This window comes from Protopterus annectens, chromosome 3.part1, assembly GCF_019279795.1.
Source record: "Protopterus annectens isolate FY-2018-M chromosome 3.part1, PAN1.0, whole genome shotgun sequence".
NCBI lineage: Eukaryota > Metazoa > Chordata > Ceratodontiformes > Protopteridae > Protopterus > Protopterus annectens.
The window spans coordinates 91085672-91103154 of NC_056732.1; the positions used below are offsets into that span (position 1 = coordinate 91085672).

Consider the following 17483-nt stretch of genomic DNA (forward strand, 5'->3'; position numbering starts at 1 on the left):
TTAGCAGATTTACTGCACTCTTCTTGTTAAGTGGCCAAACACTCATTGCACTGTGGATATGACGCCCTAGAAGCCTCAAGCAGGGTAGCAGTGTCAGGATCTGTCATTAGGAGACATGCATGGTTGAAGGAACAACCTCTCCCTGATCATATCAAGTCTAAATTAATTGATGCACCCTTGGATAAGGACTGCTGGAGTAAAAGCAGAAGAGGTGTTTAAAAAGATGTAAGACAAAGCAAAATCTATGCAAACAGTAAAACATTTCTTTCAGGTTCAACTTCCTAGGTTCAGCAGGAATTTTCCCTGTAAGCACTGGTCCTTTCCTGCATCTAGCAGACAGGGGCATGGTAAGCCCCACATGGACAGACCACCCAGGCCCCTATCCCAGGGACAGCAGAGAACCAAACAGTGGACCACTTCTGCCCCAAAGGCAGGGCGTTCTAAGCCATCCTTCTATGGAAAAAACTCTCAATGACTCCCTCTTCCCCCCTCTGCCCGCTTTTAACTCCTCAAAAGCTAGGAGGAAGGCTCTGCCTCTGCAAAGAAAATTGGCTTTCTGTAACAAAGGATCAATGGGTCTTAAAGATAATTTTTCAGGGAAACAAATTCTCTTTCAATGAACTCCCAATTCCAAGAGGGTACCCAGACTTGCCTCCAAATCAGAGGGCAGAGGCATTGAAACACGTCCAAACTCTCATATCCCGTAGAACCTGTTCCCGCAGATCAAACAGGCAAAGGCTTTTATTCCAGCCTTTCCTTGTTCCCAGAAAAGAGGGCACTTGGCGCCCCATCCTGGATCTATCCATTCTGAACACCTCCCTGGTGGTCCCCAAATTCAAAATGCTAACTTTGCAGCGGCTGCTGCCTATGCTGACAAAATGCCTGGTTAGTGACCCTAGACCTAAAAGATGCCTACCTCCACATCTGCATAAGGGAATCCTGCATGAAATTCCTGCGCTTCAGAGCAGGCTCACAACACTTTCAGTTCTCTATGCTACCCTTTGGCTTATCTACTGCTCCCAGGGAATTCACCAAATGCTTAGTCCCAGCCATATCATTTTTCAGAGAGAAGTTTACAGATTTACCCTTGTCTGGATGACTACCTTATTCAGGTAGAGGCAAAGAAAAGCTGCTCCAGGACCTCCTCTTTGTCACAATCTCCTAACTTCCTTAGGGTTCACCATCAATGAGAATAAATCAAAGCAAACACCCTCCAGGAGGATCATTTTCTTGTTGGCACTGCTGGACACAGCATCCCAAATGGCCTTCCTATCCCCAGAAAAGCAGAGCTTTCCTGCCTCTCTACTTTACCCAGGTGGTTTCCAGAAGTCACCTCACGGTGAGGGAGTTCCTGCAAGCCTTGGGGTACATGGCATCTTGCATCCTTCTAATTCCTCTGGCCAGGCTTCGCATGACAAAACTTCAGAGTTATCTAAAGAACCTTTGGTGTCAACACTCTCAGCCTGTAGAGACCTCTCTCCCTCTGATCCCCTGTATAAGGGCTGAGTTTCTCTGGTGGGCAGGGGCCTGTGCCAAGAAAAAGGGTCTTCCCTTCATCCTCCGCCCTACCGGGCAGACCATCACTACCGACGCCTCAGACATTGCTTGGAGCGCTCACCTAGCAGGCAGGTGCACCCATGGTCTCTGGGATGCCCAACACCTTCCCTTGCACATCAACCAGAAGGAAATGATGGCAGTGCAAAAGGCTCTGACATCCTTCAAACCCCATCTCAGGCCAGGGGTTCTCCTTATCAAAACAGACAACACCACAGTAATGTGGTACATCAATAAATGGGGAGGGACCCAATCTTACCCTCTGTGCAAGCTAACCATGAACCTCTGGCTGACAACCTCCTCCATGGGATTACACCTAATAGCCTAATACCTACCAGGGCTCAGCAACACCCTGGCAGACCACTTAAGCAGAAACTTACTGGAACCCCACGAATGGCAGCTCCACAGAAAAATAGTTTTACACGTCACTCAGAAGTGGTGAACTACGGAGATGGGTCTCTTTGCTTTGCACCTCAACTACCAGCTAAAAAAAATTCTGTACCAGGGAGTATCACTACCTAGCGTAGAAGGTGGATGCCTTGTCCTTCCCCCTGGAATTCCCTCTTTGTGGACACATTCCCTCCTCTAGCTCTTATTTCCAAGGTACTGCTCAAGATAAGGGAGGAGAGACCGAAGGCCATCCTCATTGCTCTAGATTGGCCCAGGCAGCATTGGTACCTCTTACTGCGCAGCCTGACATCACAACCTCCCAGGCAGCTTCTCCTGATCTCAGACCTCTTGACTCAAGTGGGGGGGTGCTGCACCCAGACTTGCAGACTCTCAAACTTTCAGCATGGCTAGTACTCTAAAAGTAAACCAAGGGCCCCTGTTAAGCAAACGGGTCCTAGACATTATCACAGAGGTCAGAAAGCCCAACACCAGAAAATCTTGAGCAAGGAAATGGAACAGATTCTGCTCATGGAGCCAGTCCAGAGGGGGCAGTTCCTCTCAACCTTCCATCCCTCTTATTCTGGACTATCTAGTGGAGTTACTCAGTAGTGGCCTCCCCTTCTCTTCTGTTAAAATCCACACCTCAGCCATTTCAGTACAGACCAGCCCCTGTTTTCACATCCTTTGATTAAACTATTCCTCAGAGGGGCTTCTAATATCAGACCTCCCAGAAGGCCACCATCTCCAGCCTGGGGCCTGAATTATGTTTTGGAAAAAACTAACTGTACCACCCTTCGAACCTGCTGCTTCAGCAGAACTGAAGTACCTCTTCTGGAAGACTGCTTTCCTACTAGCTATCACCTCAACCAGAAGGGTTTCAGAACTTCAGGCACTGATGGCCATTGAGCCCTTCATCATTTTACATGCAGACAGGGTCTCCCTGAGGACTGACCCCTCCTTTATGGCCAAGGTGGTATCTAATGTGACTCTCAACCAGGCCATACTACATCTAACCACCTTCTTCCCTAACCCTCAAAACAAGGGGGAAAGAAATTTGCACTCACTAGACATGCACAGACAGCTCAGATACTATCTGGACCATACTAAACCCTTCAGGAAAACAGACCAACTTCTGGTCAGCTTTGCCCCAGGGGCAGAGAGGAAGCCATTTCCAAGCAAACCCATTTCTAAATGGATATTACACTGTATCCATTTCTGCTACAGATTACATGGGAAACCACCCCTAAATCTATTCGTACCCATTCCACTAAGGCAGCCTCCACTTCCACAGCATTCCTGAAAGGAGTTCCCACCAGGGGCATCTTGGAAGCTGCCACCTGGACTTCTGTCCATACCTTTACAAAGCATTACCACCTACATCTTTTCTCTAAGGCTAGGGCAGGGTCTGCCTCTGCAGTTTTGCAGGGCATGCTTACCCATGCCTAGGTCTCTAACTAATCTTTCCACCCCTCTCTTCAGTTTTGGGAATCCTCCCACAGGTGATGACTGCAACAGTGAAACACAAAGAACATAGTACAGTTGTGTACACTTACCATAAATGCAGATGTTCGAGCGTATTCACTGTTGCAGTCCTGGTTTCCCTCCCTCCTTCCCCCATATATCCTCTTTCCTTAGGGAGACATAAGCTTCTTACGGTGGCTTTTAGCCACCAGGACCACTTTACCATACTTCCTTGGGCTTCTGACTGGTTAGGGCAAGGAAAACTGATGTAATGGCATTGGCTGTCTTGCTTTATAGCACTGACGACCTGACGTCAGTCATCAAGTGACATCAGCCGACACAGAAAAACATCGACTCTGGTATTCAGGCTGGCTGAGGGCTACCACAGCAGGGATAACCCACAGGTGATGACTGCAACAGTGAATACACTCTAACATCTACATTTATGGTAAGTGTACACAACTGTACTTTTGGTACTATTTAAACCATTGATTTTGTTTTTGGGAAATTTAAGTTTCTTAGACGTGAGCTAGCTGGAATCTATGTAAGTTCTTGTAGAGAGGGCAGATGTTGTTATAGATAGACATATATCAGTTTTACAGATGGCAAGGTTACTATAATAGTAGATTTGAAGACAGAAATGTGTTGTGGTTTACTGAAAGCAATGAAAAGATGGGGTCATAGAACAGAATGTTTTGGAATTCACTTAAGAATAGAAGGGGAGATAAAACCATCTGCAGACGTCAGTCTTATTTCATTTATTTATTGACATTTGGTAACTTGGAAAGTCTGACTGGGTCAGAAACCCATTTCCAGCAGAGGCCCTGAGAGAAAACCTCCAACCAGTGATTAAAAATTGATAATAACTCTAATCATATCATCAAATTATAAAATAATAGGAGGTAGTGAATGTACATATAAATTTACATTTTGATAGAAAAAAATTAACATTTCATATGTTTTTATAAATAAGTTGGATAGTAGGCATTAGAAAACATAAAACATTGAACGGTTCTGAAGAGGAGAGGTTAATCTTTTAAGAAAGTAGAGTCATTGCAAGAATTAAAGAGGGTAGAAGTAAAGTGATGTTTAAAGGTAATAAAGAGGGCAGATGTGATGTGATGTTTAAAGGTAATAAAGAGGGTAGAGGTAAAGTGATGTTTAAAGGTAATAAAGAGGGCAGATGTGATGTGATGTTTAAAGGTAAGGATAAGTTATTGGGGAGATTTAGAGATGAGTTATAATGTGAAAATGAAGAAACAGTGGGTGGGGATGTAGAAAGAGTGGGAAAGACTGAGGGGGTGAAAGGAGAAATTTTTAAGTTAGTAGGAGGTTAGAAGGGTCAGTACTAGGTTGAGAGGAGAGAGACAAAGTAAATATAAAAATGTGGGGTTAGCTATTGGTTGTAGTGTAAAAGCAGATCTATGAGTTGAATAGGTGGTGTAGTGTACGCTTGAACTTTTTGGTATTATCTGTACTGGTAATACTGTTTGGTATATTGTTCCATAGCTTAGCTATGGTATAAGAATAAAGACACTGTCTGGCTCTTTTTCTTGGGTTTGTGTACTTCTTTGAGTTGTCTATCAGCAGAACAGAGATTTCTGTTGGGAATGTTGGCATGCAGAATAGAGTTTAAGGCAGGACAGCTATCAGTTTTGTGCATTGGGTTTTGTGCCATTGTTAGTTGTTGGTAGTCTAGGTAGTGGGGAAATTCTGGCTGGTTTAGTTCTTTAAGAGCATTGCAGTGGTGGTGGCGGTATGATGAGCCTGTAGTAAATTTATCAATTTTGTAGTAGCAGGAATGAAGTTTGGTTTTGAGTGTGATGTGTAGATTAGAAAAAAATGAGAGCACCGTGGACTAGTGAGGAGATCAAGCAGCTATGTACTAGTGTCTTTTTGGTGTTTGGATCCAAAGTTTCCCTAGTTTTGAAGTCCGTTTTTTAATAGTGTTATATATGTGTTCGTCAAACATGTATTTGTTGTCTATGTCTATGGTGATACCCAGTAGTGTAGCACTTGTTACAATTTCAGCCTCTGTTTTGTTTTGGGAATGGATTTTGAATTCAGTTGAGAGTGTTTTAGCAGTGAAAAGTAAGTTTAGTTTTGTTAGGGTTAGCAGCAACTGTGCATTGTTTAGCCATGATTCTATTGAGGTAAATGCATTCTGTGTTTTTTGCAACTGGTCAGGTATGCCGTCAGAGGAGGAAATTATGGTGGAGTCATTGGCGTATTGGATTATTGTGCTGTGATGGCAGACAGTGTGTAGGCCATTGATGAATATGTTGAAGAGGAGGGGTCCAGGAATGGACCCCTGTGGGACTCAAGTTTTGTTAGATATTGAGATATACAACCTTGCCACTTTACACATTGTTGCCTATTGGATAAGTAGGTAGCTGTTAAACTATAGCTTGGGGGTTAGTGAACATCCTAATAACGATAGCTGCTGAATACGTTTTTCATGTAAGACTGTGCTGAAGGCCTTTGACGAATTTAGTAGCACTACAGAGCTGTGTAGGCTGGAGTTTCTACCTTTGTTTACTATATCAGGAAAAGAGATAACAGCGGTTATACTGTGTGCTGGCCTAAAGCCATGTTGAGTGGATGTAAGGAGATTGTTATGGATAAGATGGTTTAGCAATTGTATATGTATGTACTTTTCAGGCAGTTTATAGGGGAAAGGATAGAGATGGTTTTATAATTTGCTAGCTGTATACATTTACCTCCTTTATGCAAAGGAATTATAATTGATTTCTTCAAAAAGGTAGGGACATGTGATTCAATAATGGATCCAGTTGATAAGAATGCTGACTGGGTAAGCAACTGAGTCATCAGCGAGTTTTAAATATTCTGGAGGAAGATTGTCATAAGAAGAACAAGGTTCTAGCTTTAGTAGATGTTTCCGAATTTAATGAGGTAGACACTGGTTTTAGGGGGAATGGAGGTATTGGAGTATTAGGTGTCACAGGATTTTGTTAATGGGGATAAGAGGTATTTTTGTCCTTACTGGTTGGTTGAGGGAGGGGAGATTATTAACAGAGTTAAATGTGTACTAGATCAGCAAAGGGTTACATTCTCCATCTTTGGTTAGAAAACCAGAAGGGAGGAGTGATGTGGAAAACAGAGCTGAATGTTGCTACAGGATTAAAAAAAATGAACAAAGTGAAATATTGTGCATTTCTTGATATATAGTGTCTTTTTAAAGGATGAAAAGGCTGAAGCAGGTGCTGTAGCCTTTGCAAACCTTTAATCTGAAGTTAATCTTCTTCCTATTCATCACTGATGGGTTCAGGCGGCCTTATACCAAGCTTGTGTGCACCAAAAACTCTCGAGCTAAGCCGCTACCCACAATGCCCTTCACTCAGTTACCCCAGATCTCGTTTGACGCACAGCCATATAGCAGCGTTTCACCGAGCTCTCCAGCTAAGTAATTTATCTTATATATTTACAAGTTTTTGTGGAAATTTTTTCTCGTTAATTGTTTGTTTGTTCTTTAATATCTTTCTACACTCAGCTCTACCCACAGGTATCCCTTTCGTACCATTCTTGGTATTTTGAACTTTCTACCTTTGTGGTATCTTATTATCATTGTTGGAATTTCCTCTCTCTTTTTACTTACTTCACTTTCCTCACTCTGTCCGTGTCATCTGAGAATGTTCGCTATTATGTTTGAGAAGAAGGGAACTACAGGGTTTAAACACTGCTCTTCTTGCAGTGGTAAACTTCCGAATAGCGACCTTCATGAAGAGTGTGTGTACTGTTTGGAGGTTCCGCATTTGTCCACGAAACCCCCATGTAATATTTGTGCTAGTTTGTCAGCAGACGCTGAATGAACGTTGGAATAAATTGATTCTGAAGGGCATGCTTTAATTGCCCATTTTAGAGGCTATTTCTAAGATGGAGGTTTCATCCCCTCCTTCTGTGGACAAGAAACGTCCTCGCTCAGACCCCTCTTCACCGGTTGGTGACAGAGGTAAAAGCCATAAGCACAAGGCCCAAATGTCTTTCTCCGAGCACCGTACTGCCTCCTCTGTTCCAACTATATCGGTTCTGAGTTCGGCTCCAGTGAAGCTTACCGAGTTCGCCTTGTCGGCGCCTACCCCGGCACCGATGACAACAGCGCCATCTACTACCTCGGTTCCGATCAGTTTGTCTGCCTCTGTCTCAGCACGGACATCGTCCACCTCTACTCCAGTGTCCGTTCCTACAACAACTTCGGAGCCGTTCTTGACATATACCCCTGTTGTGACCTCGGCTCCAACAATTCTGTTGTTGCTGGTTTCTAAGCTAGAATCGGTGCTGTTCTGTGATGCCCACAGACCCGATACTCGTCTGTTGACTCATTTGCCAGACAAGCCTGCAGCCCCTTTTTGGACTGGCCTGATTCCCCCTCGGGACATCGGTAAGATCCACCAGGAGCCTTTCAGAATTGGATGTGGTGCGCCTTTTTGACCAGCTGCTGACTGCCAGGGGAATTTCAAATTTGCCTAGACCTTATCCCACTCCAGGCTTTGAGTCTATTACTCCGGCGACCCCTACATACTCTACTCCCTTGGATCCAAGGCTCATATATCCGACGTTTTCAAGAGGACCCCCTTTCTCGGTGCCAACAACAACAATGTCTGAGGCCCCAAGGCCCCTTTGGGTGTCGGTTCCGTTGGAACCCACCCTCCCTCAATCTCATGCTTGGGGGGGGGTGGAACCTCCAGTTACAGTCTGTGTTCCGACTGTGTTGTTGGTGCTGGCTTCGGATCCGAGGGTGACTACCGTCCTGAGTTTGCCTGAGGCTCCGTCCCCGGGGGCAGACAGTGTGGAGTGGGGTATGACCCCAGTTCAGATTTTGTCTTTTTCGGTTCCGGGCTCCCACTCCTCTTTGGGCGGGCCCGCTTTCCGGGTAATGGAGAGGGTGCTTGCTTCTACCAATCCTCCTACATCGGTTATCCCGCCAGTTCGTACTGAGCCGCATCTGACAAAGGCCACCCCACCAGGACTCCGAGAGCACACGGCCCAGGAAACCCCTGTCCAAGGTATTTCCCTTTCTGAGTCTTCTTCGGATGCTCCCACCGAAGAACCCCCTCGGAAATGGGCATGTAAGAGGAAACACATGGACTCCCTAGAGGAGTCCCTCATGGAAGATATGGACTATGATGATGGGGAAGGATCCCCACAGTCACCCCCTGACTATGTCTCCTTTGGGGACATCCTGGAAATCTTGAAAGAGAGGGGTGACTGGAAGCCCTTCAATCCTTCCTCGGAGGAATCCATATTCCTGCAGGCCTTTCGCTCTCGGCTGTCTATTTCTTGGGTGACCCCCCCCCCCTTGCTGATGAGTTGGTTAAGCTCATCGTGCAGTGGGTGTGGAAGAACCTGGACTCCATTAAGGCCATCCCCAGGAGATCAGACAAGATACTCTCCCCTCCAGAGGATCAACCTCATTGGTCTAGAGGTTTGCCAGTGGACGCTATGGTGGTGGTGGTAACCATGAAAAAGGACCTTGCAGAAGACAGTCCTGCTGTCCACCCACCCAACAGAGAGTCCCAGGCAGTGGACAGGTTAGGGAAGCGAGGTTTTACGTCAGCGACCTTTGCAGTCAGGTCTCTGAACTTTTTGGCACATTTTACAAGGCTCCAGAGAGATCTTATTGCCAAACTCTCTGGGACCCTCGCGGGCCAAGTATAGGATGGAGCACGAGATAAAGTTGCTTCCCAACTTGCCACCTTAGAGTCTATATCTAATTCATCCATGAGGTTGCTGTCACACACAACTGAAGGGGCGGCTAGAGCTGTGGGTGCAGGAGTAGTCATGAGACTCCATGCCTGGATGCGCATTTGTGACCTAGCGGACTCCTTCACGTCTTCCTTTTTAAATGCCCCTATCGAACCATTAGCTGTGTTTGGTGCTAAGGTCAAGGATACATTAGCCAGGTGCGAGCGAGCAAGACAGGAAGACCTTGTCTGCTGTGGGCCTATGCTTTTCCAAACCTCAGCGTTCCTCCTCCAGGAATCGGAGGAGCGGGAAGATGTGGCACAAGAAGTCTCAAGGTCCTTTCCGTGACACACGTGGTGAGGACTCCCCCAGAGGCAGAGGGGGTACCAATAATGGAAGACGCCCCTTTTGGGGCAGAGGGGGTCCCAAAAACCAGGGCTCCAGAGATTCCTTCTCGGGTAGACCGTATCAGCGCTCTTGAAGTGCTGCCCGATTGCATTCCTCTGGAAGCAGTCGGGGCACGTTTTTCTCTGCACCAAGCTGCCTGACTATCTATTGTAAACGATCAGTGGGTGCAGAGAATCATTACCAGAGGCTACCACATTCCCCTAATATCTTATCCAAGACCTCCAAAATACCTTCCTGATTTTCCACCCAGTCAAAGGGAGGAGGCAGCTTCCGAAATATGAAAGCTATGTCAAAAATGAGCCATCCAACAGGTTCCCCCAGATCAGTGTGGATCAGGGTTCTACTCCAGAATCTTTTTGGTGCCAAAGAAGATAGGGGACTGGAGGCCCATTCTGGATCTCAGCCAACTAAACAAATTGGTAGTTCAGACCAAGTTCCACAATATCACGATTCAATCCATCCTTCCCTTTCTGCGGAAGAGTGCGTGGATGTGCTCATTAGATCTCCGGGATGCGTATTACCATATCAAGATGGACAAGCGTTCCAGGAGCCTCCTTCACTTCTGGTTAGGAGCCAATCACTACCAATTCAGAGCCCTGCCTTTCGGTCTCTCAACGGCCCCCAGAGTGTTCACGAAATGCCTTGCAGTGGTAACAGCTCATCTGAGACTTCAGGGATTTTAGGTGTTTCAGTACCTAGACGACTGACTCCTCTCCGCCCCCACCAAGTCTCTACTGGTCAGGGCCCTCTGCTACACCCTGGTCCTAGCGGAGTCGCTGGGCATCACCATACACTGGGAGAATTCCAGCCTTCAGCCCTCACAACAATTGGAATTCATAGGGGCAATATTCAGCACCCAGTCAAGCCTGATCTCTCTTCCTCTTCACAGGCTTCAGAGATTAAGGGCACAGGTTCAAGTGATACTCTGTCGAAGAAAGGTGTCTGCAAGGGAAATCCTCCAGGCTCTGGGGTCTATCGCTGCAGCCATTCCTATTGTTCCCCTAGCCAGACTGCACATGAGATTACTACAATGGCTCCTTCAGGCCCAGTGGATACCCAATCATCACCCCCTGAGCTCACAGATTCTCATCACCAACACTTGCAAACAAGATCACCTCTGGTGGATGAGTACAGATGAAATTCTTTGGTGTCGCCCCTTCCAGGCTCCCCAGCCCAGCGCCACAGTGACCACGGATACTTCCCTGATGGGGTGGGGGGGTCACTTCCTGGGAAAGTCAGTCCAAGGCATGTGGTCCAATGTAGAGTTCAACTTGCATATTAATGTCCTGGAGTTAAGAGCGGTGCTGTTAGCGTTGCAAGCTTTCCATCCGGAATGATTGCTGTTCAGTCAGACAACATGTCCTTGGTATGGTACATAAACAAACCGGGAGGGACCAAATCATACCCCCTATGTCGCGAAGCCATGAGAATCTGTCAGTGGGCGATATCTTCCAACCGCTTTCTGATCGCAACGCATATCCCAGGGAGCTCCAGTGTGATTTCGGACAGGCTAAGCAGACGCATCCTCCGTCCTCACGAGTGGGCTCTCAACCCGAGTGTGGCAACGGAAATTTTCAGCCATTGGGGCCAGCCATGCTGCGACCTTTTTGTCTCTCCTTCAAACAGAAAATGCAGCAGCTACTTTGCCCTCTTTCCCCCTCTCTTGGGGTGTCACCGAGAGACGCTTTAATTCACGATTGACCCACAGATCTCCTTTATGCTTATCTTCCGATTCCTCTGATCCCCCTTGTTCTAAGGGAACTATTCGGTTGAGAAGAAAAGTGATCCTCATTGCCCCGTTCTGGCCTCTTCAAGTATGGTTTGCCTTCCTCCGACCTCATCTGCTATGACCTCCTTGGATTTAGACACTCGTCAGGACCTCATATCTCACCCACAAGGGCTGACTCCCCCGAATCTGCCCACTCTCAAGCTGACAGCTTGGTTTCTCCACTTCCGTTAGTTGCCAGGCAGGAAACCCTCTTGTCACCCGTATGTGATATTATCTTGGCCTCTCATAAACCATCCATCTCTAAACTTTGCAGGGACAAATGGAAAAGATTCTCTATTTGGTCACATAATCAGAAGCTAGAGCCATTCTCAGCCCCCATAGCCATAATTCTTCATTACCTGGCTGAACTGTTCGACAATGGGGCGTCAGCTTCCACCATTCGAGTCCATCTAGCAGCTGTTTCCAACTTCCATAATGTTTCAGATTAAGATTATTTCCTCTCTTCTTTGCAAGACTTTCATCAAGGGTATTTTCCACAGCAGGCCTCCCATCAGGCAGCCGGTGGGGGCATGGAATCTTTCCTGGGTTCTGCAGTCTCTTTCTCTGACATCATTTGAGCCTGCTGCTGCATGTGATCTAAAATTCCTGTCATGGAAATCCTTATTTCTGGGGGCTATCACCTCAGCCAGACGAATTTCTGAATTACAAGCATTATGTATCAAGAGCCCTTATCTGATCTTTCATAAGGACAGAGTATCACTTCGTACTAACTCATCCTTTCTCCCTAAAGTGGTTTCTGACTTTTCGATTAACCAGTCCATTGAGCTGCCTGTGTTATTCCCAAATTATTCTAACAAGGGAGAATACTGCTTACATTCCTTGGATGTTCATAAACAATTATGTTTCTATCTGGACAGAACTAAATCCTTTCGCAAATCGGACCAGCTTTTCATTTCCTTTGCGGGTCTTAGAATGGGAGATGCAGTATCAAAAGTTACTTTGTCTAAATGGCTCAGGGATTGCATTGCCTTCTCATGTTCGGTTACGGATGGATCTAAGCCTGGCCAAATCAAAGCTCACTCAACTAGGGCTATTGCAGCATCGGTTGCCTTCCACTCTAGGGCCTCCATGGATGACATTTGTGCAGCTGCCATTTGGGCTAAGCCCCATACCTTTATCAAGCATTACAAATTGGATCTGATCTCCAGGGGAAGAGTAGCCTTTGGTTCAATGGTTCTCAGGAATGTTCTTCCATAAGGGCCACCCAGGTTCTCCAAAGTAGCTGGGGACTTGGTCCCATCAGTGATGAATAGGAAGAAGATTAACAACTTCAGATAAAGAAGTTATGTCTTACCATAACGTTACATCTGAGTTGTTGATCTTCCAGTCATTACACCCTCCCACCGCCCCCCTCCAAATATTCCTGGCGGATCTTCTGCGTCTTTGTGGTGTCTTAGGGTTTCTGCACAGAGATGGCCTCTGACTTATTTCTTCTTCTATATGTTGCATGCAAACGTCAATCTGAGGTAACTGAGTGAAGGGCATTGTGGGTAGCAGCTTAGCTCAAAGAGTTTTTGGTGCACGCAAGCTTGGTATAAGGCCGACTCGGTTCTGAGGGCTCGGAACCGAACTCCTCAGTGATGACTGGAAGAAGATCAACAACTCGGCTGGAACGTTATGGTAAGACATAACTTCTTTTTGTATTTTATATATATCCATATAAGCATGCATGTGCAATTCAGTACATTGATTTCCCCACCAAGTAGTACTCGGACAGTATGGCCTTGGTTAGCCGTACCCCAATCCTGCAGTTATCCAATACCAAGTTTAGTTCAAAGCTGTTATGTGCCATAGCCTCATTATTTCATTAAATGTTAGTGAGATCATTCTGGGTACCTCGATTTGTCAAATGACAGAAAAGCTTTCCTGCTGTAGTGATTGCTAAATATGAAAATCCTTTAGAAGTTTGACTAAATGCAATCACATCATTTAGAATGAGATCCTTGCTATAACAGAGCATCTTTAATGGGAGCTGTTCTCTATGCCATAGCAGAGCATCTGTAATGGCAGCTGTTCTCTACTTCTACTTTTTGGTGAACAGTATGAAAAGTCCATCACAGAAATGGGTGTGTTTCTATATCTTTAGGAAGTGTTATGTGTCAATGATTTTCATAATTTTAAAGTTATTTTTTAAGCAGAATAAAAGATGCATGTCCACATACTTTGCTGAAGTAGAAAATTACATGTGTGACTATATATTTTGGTAATAAATTAGATTTCACACAATAAAAGTACTAGTTGCTGTAGATGTTTTGATACAACACTTTGATCTCCTGCTGTCACTTTCACATTACCAACGCACGGATTATTTGAATGTCTGAATTTTTTTGTGCAGTTAGGTGTCTGTTTCTCTCTTGCCCTTTCTTTTAAATGATTGTGTAACAAACATGCTTCTTGGTTAAATGTGTAAATTCCTTCAGTTGCATTTTGGTGTCTGTTTCCTCTTCCTTGTTATGTGCCATATTCAGTTAATTGATGTAATTATTGATGCAGTATGTATTGTTCATAAGTATAATTATTTTAGATTGTTACTGTACACATCTGTTGGTCTGCGTCATAGCAAAAAAGTTCCATGTACTAGTCCACTTGTATGGTTATTAAACAAACAAATCTACTGGTGTGACATGGTGAGTACATCTTATAGCTGAACATTAGTGATACATCTGAGTTTGCATGGGTAATATAATGCTTTATAAATATATTTAAGGAGCAGCTGTGAAGTATGTTATTTTTTTTCATTTGTAGGCAAATATATTATAAATCCAGGATGTCTGCAGGACGTTCTTACTCCGTGCACCATGTGCCACTGAGTGCTGTGGAGCCGTTAGTTTCTTCTCTTAAAGTCTGTCATTCATATATTACAACTGGCATGGACATTGCAACCAATGTTGCACTTGATCTCACAGAAACTGGTGGTAAGTTTTCATTTAAATGACATGGAATTTGTGTTCTTATAAAATGAGTTTTCAGCAGGTTATATCCTTATCTAATGTTCACTTACTGGAAAAAAAAACTAAATTTTGTAATGCTTAAATATATGTAATGTAAATTCTGAAGCAGACAGATTTGTTATGAATTGCCAGATCACATTTTACTGAATTGTGACAATAAAGAGCAAATATCCACTGATGGAAAACATGAATTACTGTATACTCCAGGACTGAACAAAATCTTGAAATACAATTTCCTTTCAGGGAAAATGATTTCATCAATGTAAGTTTTTTGCAGTACTCTGATTGTCCTTCAGTGAGTCACAGTACCGCCTATGCTAACTCTCATTTGCCTTAATAATGTGGGCAGGGTTTGCAGTTATAACTTGTACAGTGTTAAGTTCCTGATAATGTTGCCTAGTTCTGATTAGAACTCTGTCTTGTGGTGAACTAACAAGTAGAGATGCATTTAAACTAATTCCTAAGACATTTCCCTGTGTAATTTATGGCTAGTGTGAAATTGTGATACTTGTATCTTATATCTTGTATATAGTAATGGATAGTTGGTGTCAGTGGCTCAGCAGGCAACACTCTTGCCTTCTTTTCCAGTTTTACAGTACTAACATTGTAGTGCAGCATAAGTGGGATACTGCATCCTTGAGGGTGCTGTCGTTTGAATGATATGTTAAAACAAGATCCCATCCTCCTGAGTTAGTTTGTAGCTTATATGAACATAAAATATCCCCTGGCACTTGACAATAAGAGTAGGGGTTCTTTATTAAAACATGATATCTGCATACTTAACACAAATTCCATTTATATACATATTTGCATCGTATGCTACTAAACATTTCACTTTAACCCACACTTGTTTTGTAAAATGTTAAAAGTATTTCCTTTAAATCCTACTGCTTGTTATGCACTAGTTCTCCATGTCTTTTGTTTCCCTAAAAATCAAAGCCATGCCATACAAAATTGTACCCAGTTCATTTTCCTTCTCTGAAATCACTTCACCATAATTACCATATAATGCAATGCTCAATGTAATATTTCTAAAACGATCTTCTTTAAAACGTCTTCTCTGCATTCTTCCAGAATTTACCAACCTTTCTACATTGTTTAAGCATGTGCAATGTAATCTTTTCAGTCTGATTTACTTCTTTACTAATAGTTTCACTAAACATCCATTTTCACACTTTCTAATTGCATTTGGTATGCAACTCATACATAAAGATGCCAAATGTGCTTCAAGTTGTAATAAATCTAACCCTTTTCATTACACCACTCTAAATGATACCCCAGAATATGATTTCAGAGTTGGGCAATACAGACAACCTAATCAAAATTGATTTGAACAGGAAAACTAAGGTGTTACTAGTGGTGTCCCCAGGGCTAGGTACCAGGCTCACTCCTATTTAGTATTTACTTAGTTAATGTTAAAGCTGATGTCTGGGATCTCTGGCTGACCAAGTTTGCAGATGATTGCTACATTTGGAGCTTTAGCATCAAGTCACCGGGGATTCCCAGATCCTAACTCAGGTGTGTGGGTTGGGGAGGGGAGTACTAATGCATACTCACAAATGGCACCAAGACAGTTATCTAAAACTAAAGGCAAAGAAGTGCACTATCATGCCCTTTGAAAAGTATTACCAATTATCATCCATGCACCTAACACATAAATGACGATCCCTTCAGAATCAACATGGTTATTGGTGACCTGGGCATTTCTGTGCACAATGAACTCTCCTTTGACCACCATATATCTGTTGTCATAGAAGATTCCTCTGTACAGCCCAATTGATTCCTAGCAGTACATCTTCCACATGTAATGATACCATCATCCATATATACTTTCTCTAGCTAGGCCAGTTAGAGTATAATACTTCAATCAGGATGTAGTTAGTGGATCAGACACATGATCCAGCTTGAAAGGCCCAAAGCTTTCTTACGAAGGAAACAGAGTTCCTGAGTTCAATTCCTTTGCAGAATGCATAAAGTTGTTTTTCCTTTTGGGTGACCTGTGTCTAGCTTACAAGACCTCTGCTGACACTGCCCTGAATAACCTCTTGCATATATCAAAAACCAACACCACAAACATCCATACAAGAGATCTGAACCTCCACCGTAACATAAACGGAACCTACTGTCATTATAGATCCTTTTGCCAAAGAACACCTGACCTCTAGATCAGACTTCACCTTCATATTAACCAAAGAATTTCTCTAACCTTACAATCTAGATGAATGGATGGGGTAACCATAAGTGCATCCTGCGTCTGCCTTCACAGTCCCTTGTGGAGAGAGGTAACAAGTGGTGTGATTGGAATGAGCAAAGTTACAGGTTATGCACCCAGTAAACTGCCTAGTAATAATTACAGGATTTCAGGTTAAATCAAATTAAAAAGTGTATTGTGCAGAAAAACAACAGCAACTGTTACATATCACATCTATATTACCCGATCGAACGTTTAGGTTAGGGAATACCTAAATGTCGAACTGGTAATACTGAAAAATTAAAACGGCGAATGGCCAGTTTAACTTGGGGAATGAATTCCCTCAGCCGCAAAAAAAAAAAATTTAAACAAAAATAAAGTGGAGGCTGTGCCCTCCACGCCCCCTAACTAAATATACCAACTCCAACATCATTCTACAGTGGGGAAAGGGGCAAAATCCGCATAACGGCCAAGGGAATTCTTTCCCTGCGTTAAGTCAGCCGTTCGCTTTTTTTGCTTTCAGTATTACCAGTTTGACATTTAGGTATTTACTAACCTAAACGTTTGATCAGGTAATAGGAACCCTATGTATCACCTTCCTGAGACTGCAGTAGAGGAACTTGGATGATTCTGACTGAACGTACTAACTGTTAATAGGAAATCAGAATCTTTACAGGGGACTGGAATTTTATTGTGGGTTTTGGAGATGGGAATTGTTAGAATAAGTAAATACGTTTGTACTTGTATTGTGATGTCTGTGGATGGAGGTTATGCAGTCCGCACAGCATAGCTAAATCTGGCCAAAGCTTTCCTCACTGTTCCCCATGCAGGTATTGTAAGTAAGCTTGAAGGCATAAACCTTGACTGTTATGTTGCGAGATGGTTAACAAACTGGCTGTCCAATGACGCATGCAGATAACATAGCAATAGTCACCATAGAAAGCATAGTGGTGGCTAGAGGTCTGTATCAGGGATCTGTGCCAGGACCCTTCAAGGTTACAAACTCGGACCTTTGTCCAACTAACTTTGTAGCTGA

The 17483-nt window shown here is 43.9% G+C and overlaps 1 protein-coding gene across 1 annotated transcript in view; it reads left to right on the top strand.

Annotated features, from left to right (window-relative positions):
- The window catches only part of NSMCE2 (NSE2 (MMS21) homolog, SMC5-SMC6 complex SUMO ligase), a 1433635-nt gene that overhangs the window by 50056 nt on the left and 1366096 nt on the right, over positions 1–17483 (top strand). Inside the window, exon 2 of the mRNA XM_044066603.1 lies at positions 14051–14220. Within this exon, the coding sequence (XP_043922538.1) occupies positions 14073–14220 (148 nt within the window). The 5' untranslated portion in view covers positions 14051–14072. The remainder of the gene's footprint in view (positions 1–14050; positions 14221–17483) is intronic.